We start from the raw sequence: 12,096 nt of genomic DNA on the forward strand, positions 1-12,096 counted from the left end.
GAACCTTAACAATGACTGCAAATACAACCAATACTATCTACTGGACAATGCTTAATCATTTGGAAATCCTTTAATACACAGTAATAGAAACAAGTCCAGAATGTAATATTCTTCTTTGGCTCATTCCATGGATCAATGCCATGACTATGAGGACTGCTAATTCCTGCCTCGAAAATTTTCCAGACCAAAATTATCTTAGCCATAAGCAACAACACGGAACTCTGACCTCTTCTAAATATTCGTGTGCTACAGCATCCACCACCACATTAATCTGAAGTCTTATTTTCTAGTTTCTACTAGGAATATACTAATAATAGGAATACTACACTGAAGACCATGTCCAGTAGATCATTCACTATCCCCTTTCAGACCCAAATGGCAAGCAATGCTTTCTTTGAGGAATTGATTTCTTTTCCTTATGAACAAAACACCTTACAGAGCTGATTCGATTTCCCTGTGACATTCCTGATGCCCAAAACAAGAGTCTATGTTTAGCTCTAAAACAATGCATGGGGGCAGCCCCGGTGGCGCAGCGGTTTGGTGCCGCCTGCAGCCTGGGGTGTGATCCTGGAGACCCGGGATCGAGCCCTGCATCGGGCTTCCTGCGTGGGGCCTGCTTCTCCCTCTGCCTGTGTCTCTGCCTCTCTCTCTCTCTCTGAATGAATAAATCTTTAAAAAAAATAAAATAAAATAAAAAAAATAAAACAATGCATGGCTTATAAACGCCTATCAGTGTTACAACTTTGACCTACTCTCAATATTTTAACTTTATTTGTCCTGATTCCATTTTATTTACTTATTTTTCTGATTCCATTTAAAAACTATTCTCATTTTCTTGTCTACTTGTATTTATTTGTATGCATGCATGTTATTTAGTTCCTTGGCAGCTAACTTTGTATTAGTAGACAAACATGTATTGAAGTTCATTGGTTCTGGGACGCCTGGGTGGCTCAGTGGTTGAGCACCTGATGCCTTTGCCTCAGGTTGTGGTCCTGGGGTTGAGTCCTTCAACAGTCTCCCCGCAGGGAGAGCCTGCTTCTCCCTCTGCCTAGGTCTCTGTCCCTGTCTCCGTCTCTCTCATGAATAAATATTAAAAAAAAAAAATGACCACTGGTTCTTTTAATTCTTGAGATAACATAGTATGCAAATGGTAACTTACATAAATAAATAAATGAAACTTACATAAATACATATTTACAGAATGCTCTCAAATTTTCACTTGTAACAACATGAATTAAAGGAATTAAATTTTCTTTTAAAAATATTTAAAATTCTACTTACTGTTAACAAAGAGATAAGATGATCATGGTACATTTGAACCATTCAAATTGCAACAAAAACTTCAAGATGAAGCAACAGAAATATCAGCAAGGTTAATAATAGAGGCATCCCAGTTTACAAATGGCTGAGAACCAAAAGATCCTCAGAAAATCAATTGTTTGGAACTTAGAATCTATATTTTCCCAAAGAAACAATGCTATCCCTAAGTCTTGGATTCTTAGACCTTAGACCTTAGGTACACTATATATTCATCATGTGACTAGGGGAAACTACTTCCAGATTTCAGATCCTTATCTATGACACAAGTATTACCTATTTAAAATTAAAAGCAAAAAATGTTCTATAAAATGTTAAACACTATATAAATATATGGTATTTCCCTATTATTTAATCCTTAACTTAACTGAAATTGATTTATCACAAGCCTAGTCTTGACCCTTCTTTCTCAAGCTTTAGCTTTACTAAGTGAGATAAGGGGAGTGTTATGTTGCAAACAATTGTGAGAAAACATCAGCAATGTTAAAAAAAGGATTCCCTTTGATATTTAAAGGTCTTATTCATTAAATATATATTTGGTGAGTAGTAGTAATATTATAGAGAAAGACAATTATCATATGGTTTCACACATATGTGGAATATAAGAAATAGTGAAAGGGACCATAAGGGAAGGGGGTGAACTGAGTGGGGAAAAATTAGAGAGGAAGACAAACCATGAGAGTCTCCTAACTCTGGGAAACCATGGGTTGGCTGCAGATGGGGATGTAGGTGGGGGGACAGGGTGACGAGCATTAAGGAGGACACTCGATGAGATTAACACTGGGTGCTATATGTTGGCAAATTGAGTTTGAATAAAATTTGAAAATATTATATAAAATACATAATATGTTATTTAAATATCCTGATGACATATACTATATCTTAAAGGACATAATCTACTTAAACCAATATAAAGCCAGGAAATAATGGTAACAATAGCAATTACAATCCTCATCATTATAAATGGAAACATTTGAACTCCAAGTCCCAGGCACAGTCATTTTAAGTGCTTTAGTGTGTTATTTGTTTCAATTAATTTTAATAATAACCACGTTGAGAAGTTACTATTACCACCACTTTACAGAAGAAACACAGATATAAAATAATTTGTGCAAGAACACAGAAGTTTCAGTTTCTAAACCAAAACTAAAGAGCAGGGTAGTAGTAGTTAAGATTGGAAATATTCCTATAATCCATTAAAAAAAAATAAGATGCTATTTAAAGAAACTGAAAACATTAAGAAAAACTCCAACCCTGATTTATCTTAAGAATCAATAAAAGACACAAATCGTTTTTTATGCTTGCATTTGTTTAACTTCTACAATGAAAACAGACTTTCAGAGTAATCTATGACATTAATAAAATGATGGAATGAATATAGTCTTGAAAATACTTATATTTTCAAGTGAATGTCAGTAAATTTTTTATATATATAGCTAAGACTTTTAGGACCTAATATAATTAACTATAACAATGATAATAAAAACAAATGTAGCAGCTAACATGTATATAGTGTTTATCATGTTGCAGGCACTATTCTCATTCAGTGTAATAATTCATCTAACTTGACTGACTGATATGGAAAATAAGAAAGAAAAGTGTAAAGTAACATGCCCAGGTGCATACAGCTAGCAAGTAGTGGAAGAGGACTCCAATCTAGAAGTACAGTCTGGTTTCAGAGTCTGTTCCTCACTAGTAAGCTATACAAAAAAATTAGAAAAAGAACTGTAGACAAATTTTTTATGAATACAGAAAAAAAATCTGTGCTCTTAATAAGTCATACTCATTTAACTTAGAACTTCTCTACAGAATGCAAATATGTGATTCTGTACCTCAAGCAAGTGTTCTTTTTGTCTAGCAACAGAGTAAAAAAAATACATAATCAATATTTAAAATGAGATTCAGTAAGTAGTTCATAGAAAGTGAGGAAATATGCAATATATGCATTTTAGAGGATATTTTTAGTTTAGTCTTCCTCTGAATATTTTATAAAATGATTATGGTGTTGAAATAGTTTAAAATGAGATTCTGTCATATATCACATGATATATAAATTTATAAATACTTAAATGGAAATTTTCACTAAAGGATTCTCTTTGATTCAAGTTACTTGAACATCAGACTTTTGCACACCACATATGATTTCATTAGCTGTTCATATTATATATATATATTCATATTATTCATACAATAAACTGAAATTTGAAAGATTAGCAATATGAATTGCATTAAACCTAGAAATCATGCCTTCTGAGATTTATAATATTTTATACTACAATCATATTTAAAACACTAAGAAGCCATTTCAAAACAAGTGCTGTCAATCCAAAGGAAAATTAACTACATAAGAGTAGCTTATGTAGATTATGAATCTGCAAACTCATTAACCATGAGTAAAGCCCCAAAATTCATCTAAAACATTCTTAGTAATATATCTTCACAAAAGACAGTTTGTCAATTTAATAATCACCCACCAGTAAAAGCAAAATATTTAGAAGCCACACTAAAGAAAAACACTTAACAATCATTATTCCGCCGCTGCTTTATGTACATGCAGAGAAGTCAGATGAATACATATAATGTTCAAGAAAGGGTACAGGTTTTGATCTTCTGACCAAGTCATCCACATTGAGTCAAATTTATACTTAAACTAATACTTATATGTTTTTAAAATAAGTTTCCAGGTCTTTGAAGTACAGTATATAATGATTTTTCTTGGTTTTTTTTTTTTTTTTCCAGTATATAATGATTTTATATCAGACCACAACGCTGCCTTCATAATTTTGAAGTCCACAAAGACAGAAAATACTGAAGTTTTGTTTCTTGGTGTGAAGAGTCATTTTCCTGCAGATATACTCATGTGTTTTATTAAAGGAAGCCTCAGATCCAGCTGAGGGTCTTATTAACTACAGTTACTACTTTCCTAAAATCTAAAAATCAAGTGGCCCCAGGGATTTTCAAAAAGACTGTGTACATATATTCCAAATTAAGATGTTACCTGATATTCAGAATCCAGTCTAAATGAAGAATCTCTTGAGTGATAGGTATCATTTAAACTATTTCCTCTGCTTCCAGACATCATTCTAGCACTTACAGAGCTAGAAGGTTGAACAGAAATTCTTCTTGGAATCCTTGAAGGTTTAGACTCCATTCTTGAGATTTCCTGTGAAATGCAAATTTTGATTAATTGCCTTTGGGAAAACACACAAACCTTCCATTCTTAAGAATCCTCCTTAATCATTAGTTCAAATCAAGAATTAACCATGCAAATTAACTATATCAGGCATGGTGAATTATGAGACTATCAACAGCCCTCTAAGTTTAAAGGCCATCAAAGGCTTCCCACTGCCCATAAAATGAAGCAAACTCGTAAAAGTGGGATGATGAACTGAAGTTGTTTCCAAAGCCTGGGCTCTTTTCCTCCATGAATTTTGTCTCTCTATGGAATCCAACACTAATCTGTTTTTGTCTGCTATTCTTAGTTATTAAATACTCATTATCATGAACATTAACTATACTATACTATTTGCACACCCTCCCATCACAATATGTTTTCACGGGCCTTTTGTATGTACCTAGAAACTCCGTTTGTTCCCCCTTCAATTACTAGTAATGGTAGGGAACTAACCATTTTTCTTTGTGTGTTTCTGCTCTGTACAAACTTTTAAGACACGCTATCTTATGCTATAATTTGTTTTCCTATCTCCCTTTCTCCAAAGCGAGAATAATTTTTCATTACTAAACATTCTTCAACCTACACCAAGAGTCACAATAGTTTTATGTATTATGTAATCTTTTAAGTATACAGGTATCTCCCACTTTTCAAAAGTCCAGAAAAGACCTACATTAGTACCTGCTTTCACCAACAAAAAGAAATCCAAAGAGAACTTTTGCTTTTATAAAAAGGTGGTGAAAAGTGAAAAAACAGAATTCAGCATTTGTTTCATAGCAAGCCATCATACCAGGCAGTATGTACCCTGAGTAGCAAGTGACAACACCAATCTCCTTCCCCAGGACTACATTCATCATCTCAGCATCAAGCTGCCCAAACTCTAAACTGTGTCTATGAGTTTCTGTACTTTATCTCGATGTATATTGTGCATCCCTTAGCAGGATGTGGCATACAGTATCATAAAACTCTGAGAGAGGTTATTTTTTGGGTCTGGGAATGCTCCGAAGTTTTCCCATACAAACTAATGGTAATTGCTTCTTCACTAATTTCAGCTTACAAAGTTTCACAGAAGTGCTCTACTTTTGGACAGAGGTGGACATCCCTGTGTATATGAATGGAATCATACAACATATTCTCTTTTATGTCTAGTTTTATTTGCTCAATATTGTATTTGTGAGATTCATTTGTATTGTAGCATGTTGCTGTAGTAAGTTCACTCTAATTGGTTAAATGGAATTTCATTGTATCAATACGTGTAATTTATTTGCCCATTTTACTGTGGATGGATGTTGAACTGTTTCCAATTTTTTTTTTTTAAAGATTTTATTTATTTATTCATTCACGAGACACACACAGAGAGAGAGAGAGAGAGAGAGAGAGAGAGAGAGAGAGGAGGCACGGACACAGGCAGAGGGAGAAGCAGGCTCCATTTCATGCAGGGAGCCTGACGTGGGACTCGATCCCAGGTCTCCAGGACCACACCCTGGGCTGAAGGCGGCACTAAACAGCTGAGCCACCTGGGCTGCCCGAACTGTTTCCAATTTTAGGCTATTACAAATAATGCTGCTATAAAGACATTACTTTTATGTATCAAAAAACTTAAATCACAATAATCTCTTCAACTTCTCCCTACCTACTTTAAAGGTCAAAAGTTCCCTTCTTGTCCTGGTAGTGGACTGGCATTAAAGCAACTACAAACAGATGGACTTCACTTATTTGATATTCCAGTTGGGTAAGGTACACTTGCTTTGTTAAAACGTTCAAATTTAGGGGCACTTGGGTGGCTCTGTTAGACATCCAACTCTTGATTTCTGGTCAGGTCATGATCTCAGGATTGTGAGATGGTGCCCTGCCTTAGGCTCTGGGTTGGTCAAGGAATCCCCCTCTCTGTCTCTACCACCCCCCACATTCCACCCTTGTCCTTAAATGGGGGGGGGGGGGGAATAAAAAAATTCAAATGTTAACATTTAAGGTAAAAATACCTAATCTATTTTTGGCGCATAACCTTATTAACTTGCCAACTTGGATAAATCACAACTTTCTACCTTAAAAGTTACTACAAAAGAAATTTCTTTTGTTCATAATATTTACTTTAAATACATGGTATCAGGCAATAACAGTTAAGAGAATGAAGATAGGAAAAAACACCAACACATATGGTCTACATTGCAAGACTTACATAATAAACGTGAAAAAGATGTAACAGATGCATTATCAATTAAAATTCTTCCATTAAAAATATCCAACTTATGACAAACTAAAGTAAGTTATACTGAGATATGATTAAATCAAAGAAAGTTGATCAAAAGGTCAATTTTGAACTTCCAGTTAAAACATGACAGATGAGGCACCTGGGTGGCTCAGTGGTTGAGCACCTGCCTTTGGCTCAGGTCTTGATCAGGCTCCCCATAGGAAGCCTGCTTCTCCCTCTGCCTAGGTCTCTGCCTCTATCTCTCATGAATAAATAATAAAATTTTTAAAAAACTGACAGATTATCCTTAAAGCATCTATTTTGCCCCTCTTGCCAAAACCCTGATAATAAGACAGCGGTAAATGAATCTAAAGGGGGCCAAAGGAGGCAAGAGATTTCAATGTATATTTGGAAAATCCAAAGGAGGAGGAAAGGCACAATAATTAAGCAAAGAAAATAAAACCACACCCTAGGCCCTTAGGAAGAGGTCGAAACTAGAAGCAAAGCATTTGGCCTTAGGACACTAAAAAGAACCAAGACCTGAAGATAGAGGATACCTTAAAAAGAAAAGATGCATAGGGTTAAAAATGAGCAGTAAAAGGCCAAATTCTTCCCCTAGCTTCATTCTCCCAAAAGGAAGGTATTTATAGGATTTCATAGGTAAACCATACCACTCAAGTATACAATCATCTCTGCAGGGGTTAAGTTTAAAAAATAAAACAATATCTATAGGCTCACTGTTGAGACCTGAGATCTATTTCCTAGTCCTATTTCTACAATGTTGCCTTAAAATTAAGGGATTTTATTCTTGGATCACCAAATAAAACACCAGAAGATTTCTGGACATTTGGACTGCTCCCTATTACCAAGCTAGTTTGCCACATGAATATCCCACCCCACAGCAAAGTCTACTAGTCACCAAGACTTTCTAATCAGTTTTAGTGCTTCTTTCAGATAAACGTTAAGGATCATGGACTGTCCTCCAATATGAAAAGATCAGAAAAAAAACAACAAAAAAAGAACTTAAAGAACATTTGGGGAAAAGAACTACTACCCTCAAAGAGATCAAAAGACATCCATTCATGAAATAGGATGCTTAAGAAAGAAACTGGAGTAGGGGACCCCTGGGTGGCTCAGTGGTTGAGCGTCTGCCTTTGGCTCAGGGCATGATCCCAGAGTCCCAGGATTGAGTCTCACATCGGGCTCCCTGCATGGAGCCTGCTTCCCTCTCTGCCTGTGTCTCTGGCTCTTTCTGTCTCTCATGAATAAATAAAATCTTAAAACAAAAAAAAGAAAAAGAAACGAGTATAATAGAGAGCTTATGGACATTCAAAATGGGATACATTTTTAAGAAACTGTGATACAATGAAATAAATTCAACCTAAGCATAAGTAATAAATTGAGGAAACCTCCCAGGAGTAGAAAATACAGCTTTAAAGTAGGAGAATTAACCAGGGGAATTATCTGACTCCAGCCATGATTGATAAAGAAAGAAGAAAATTACCAAAGAAAAGAACTGAATGATACAAATCTCCACATTGAAAGGGATCCAGAATACCCAGCAGGATCAAAGAAAGAAAAAAAAAAAAAAAAGACCAACACTAAGCACAATTTCTCATCTTGAAATTTTATAACAAAAATGAAGAGAAGATCCTGTATTGGCTTCTTAATTACAACTTTAAGAACTCTCAAGACAATGAAGCAATGCCTGTAGTACTGAGAAAAATGTTTAGCCTTGAATTCCAATCTAGCAACTTAATGTGAGGTGAACAGGAGACATTTTCAGACATTCAAGATCTTTTATTTATTTATTTTTTCATTCAAGATCTTTTAAAAAGATCATAAATCAAGACAAAAATCATAGGAAGATAAATGAAGACAATGTCCTAGAAAAACAGGAGTGTAAAGAAAGAAACAGACATGGAACCCAGGAAACAGTTAAAAAAGGAAAAGTCTAGACATAGAACCCAGGAAATAGTTCCAAAAGTATGTAGAAAGCCTAGGGAACAACTACTAATCCAGATTGGACCAGGATTGCAGATAATGAAAGCAAAATTCTAAGGGGGAAGTCACATGAAAACTATTATGGCAAATGGCAGAGACCATAACACAACTGGGGAAAAAACTGCTAAGTACAAAGAACGAATGGCAATTACGTTTTCTTCATTAGGAAAAGTTATTGTACAAGAAACGGGGTGTTTGGGGTGAAACTTGGGTAAATATTTAGTTATAAGGGAAACATAAGGTATTGAATCAGTACTTTTGCTACAGGGACACCTGGGTGGCTCAGTGGCTGAGCATCTGCCTTTGACTCTGGGTGTGATCTCAGGGTGGTGGTGGTGGAAGGGACTGAATCTCACATCGGGCTTCCTGCGGGGAGCCTGCTTCCCCCTCTGCCTGTGTCTCTGCCTCCCTCTGTCTCTGTGTCTCTCATGAATAAATGGATAAAATCTCTAAAAAACATTTTTTTTTTTTTTTTGCTACAAACATGCTGTGGGATGGAAGTGACTGGGGCAATGAAGACAAGGGTGAATAACGAAAATGGATATGATACTTAAAAATCATGAAGTAGTATAAATATGTTCTTTAGAAATGTGAAGGTGAATCCCAGAACAGCTAAAAAGTTGAGGGTCAATGCCTTTGCAAAGGGATTGGGAATGAAGGGTGGGGCAAAGGATTACTCTTTTCCTTCTTAAATTAATATGATCATATCTCCTGGTTGCCCAGTATCTCCAGAAAAGTCCTAATTCGTGCTCATTACCCCAGGACAATTATTAATAGCCTTGGCTTGTTTCTTAAAAGTGGCCTAGTTTGGATAGTAAAGCATACAGTTGCCTAACATAAATCTTTTCCATCTTCTAGCCTTCTTTTTTTTTTAAAAGATTTATTTATTTTAGAGAAAGAGAGAAGTGGGTGGGGTCAGGAGCAGAAAGAAAGAGAACCCCAAAGCAGACTCCCTGCTGAGTGGAGAGCTGGACACAGGGCTCAATCCCATGACCTGACCCAAAGTCAAGAGTCAGCCACAAAACCAATGAGCCATCCAGATGCCCCTACCTTCAGCTTTTTATAAAACATTTAAACTATATTCATATAAAATATTCAATTAAAAAGAAATGATTATGAATAGGACATTTATGGAAAGCATACACAATTAGTGAGAAGAGCAATGGTTACTGATATGTAAAAACTCAAATGATTTAAGAAGCTGCAGATTTATCATTTTATTAAGACAACTATAAAAATTATAAACAAGGGGGAGTCTGGATGGTTTAGTTGGTTAAGTGTCTGCCTTTGGCTCAGGTCATGATCCTGGGTCCTTGGATCCAGCCCCAGGTCAGGATCCCTGCTCAGCAGGGCGTCTGCTTCTTCTCCCTGTTTGTTCTAATAATAATAATAATAATAATAATAATAATAATAATAATAAATATATATATATAAAACTAAACAAGAGACTGTATTTGTGATGAGGATATTAACAGAGAGACAAAATGTTTTTTTGAGATATAGGCCTATAGATGGTTCTACAATGATTATGTTTTTTTTTTTTTAATTTTATTTATTTATTCACGATAGACAGAGAGAGAGGCAGAGACACAGAGGGAGAAGCAGGCTCCATGCCGGGAGCCCGACATGGGACTCGATCCCGGGACTCCAGGATTGCGCCCTGGGCCAAAGGCAGGCGCCAAACTGCTGAGCCACCCAGGGATCCCCTGATTATGCTTCTTCATCATACCTTATAGTTTACTTTGTATTTATACTCAACTTTTATTTGCACTTAATTGCAGAATGAAACTAACCTAGTAGGAAATCTGCTCAAAACAAACCTCTTGGGAGAAGGCAAAGAGGCACAGTCCTCTGAGATACAGAATTTATACTCTATGAAACTATTTTTGGCAACTCCTCTATATAAATTGATTGAATTCTGACAATGTAGGTGTTAGCAGAAAACTTACATAATTTGGTTGCATAAGTTGTAGGTCAAAAGTACAAAAAACTGTAGAAAAAAATAAAATGCGCAGTCCTTGAAAAACTGCTTCCAGACCACTTGCATCGTACTATGGAGACATCAAGCTTATTAGATGCTTAGTGTGTGCAAGGTACATTAACTAATGCTAAACAAGGGGATGAGGTGAGAGGACAACATGGAATGCAAACACTGAGATAGTGACTATGAAGACGTTGTGGTCCGGTAGAGTAAAACAAAAAAAAAAAACAAAAAAAAACCCCACACAAATGACCATTAACTTAAATTGTTGTATGTGTTGTAAAAGAAAGGTATAAGCAAGAACTATCAGAAAAATGTATTTGAAGCTTAGTATTTTTAACCAAGACTTCATGAATACAGCACAAAAAGTTCATTAAGTGCAATCTTACCTCAATAGTCAGTAAAATAATCTTCGTTTTTCTAACACTGTATGTCTTTAAATCTGTATTTCTTTAGGTTTGATTCCTGAGTTAGACAGCTGTTTGGTAATTAGATAAACATTACCTCCAGGGCTGGCTTCATAGGCATGTGACATATACAGGACCCTGCACTTGACAGAAAGCTGTACTACTGACATCTTGAAATTCTTGATAATTCCATCCCGAACTTGTGTTTTTATTTTATTGGGGGGGGGGGGGGGAGGGAAGAATCTTAAGCAGCCTCCATGCCCAGCATGTGGGCCTGATGTAGGGCTGAATCTCATGACCTAAGACCAAGACCTGAGCCAAAATCAAGAGTTTGATGCTTAACCAACTGAGCAACCCAGAGGCCCCTGAACTTAGGTTTTATAATACTTGAAGTCACAGAGGACTGTGGAGCATGAGCTTGAACAGAAGGGATACATGACTATCTGCTAGTTGTACATAGTATGCATGATTGCTATGAAATTTTCACAGCACGCTTAATTCATACTCTCTTTAAGCCTCATGCAAGTCCTAGGCATCAGGAGTCCACCTGAATAGTGTGCTCATATTCCTTATCAACATATCTGAATAAGCTGAGGCACTGACAGCTGCAAAGGGCTGATTCTCCATTCTCCAGATTTGGCCTGAATGCAGAAAGAAGAAAATGAGCGATAAAAATCGTTTGATCCATACTTGAGGTTTTTACTTTATTGAACTTTTCAACTTTGGAAATGAGGGTTGCTTGGGTGAAGATTCTCTGGATCAGATAATTAACTGCTTGTTTACCTAATTAGTTGTGACTTTACTCTGGTTAAGTGTACCCTCCCTCACTTTAAAGCATTTTAATAATGACTGGCATAAAGCAACAGGAATGGAAAATAGATATTCCTACCAACATCACAATTTATGGGGTCTGTTACTCTCATAAACCTGTGACTTGTTAGTTACTAGGAAAATTAACATTTTAAAGATAATTTCATTCTGCTGGGCTTCCTCAGAAACTCTGAAGAGCTCTTTAAAACAAGTT

At 35.9% G+C, this 12,096-nt stretch overlaps 1 protein-coding gene across 10 annotated transcripts in view; it reads right to left on the reverse strand.

Moving 5' to 3' along the window:
- The window catches only part of MARCHF7 (membrane associated ring-CH-type finger 7), a 51,679-nt gene that overhangs the window by 29,516 nt on the left and 10,067 nt on the right, over nt 1-12,096 (reverse strand). For 9 of the 10 annotated variants that reach the window (XR_013371755.1, XR_013371754.1, XM_077883379.1 and 6 more), the window contains one exon: nt 4,316-4,480. Coding sequence is in view for 8 of the 10 variants with exons in the window: in XM_077883379.1 (XP_077739505.1) it covers nt 4,316-4,468 (153 nt within the window). In the remaining 2 variants the exon portion in view is untranslated. Of the gene's footprint in view, nt 1-1,281; nt 1,428-4,315; nt 4,481-12,096 lie in introns of those variants that run through there. The other variant, XM_077883383.1, reaches the window with a different exon arrangement.

Source organism: Canis aureus, chromosome 34 (assembly GCF_053574225.1).
Source record: "Canis aureus isolate CA01 chromosome 34, VMU_Caureus_v.1.0, whole genome shotgun sequence".
NCBI lineage: Eukaryota > Metazoa > Chordata > Mammalia > Carnivora > Canidae > Canis > Canis aureus.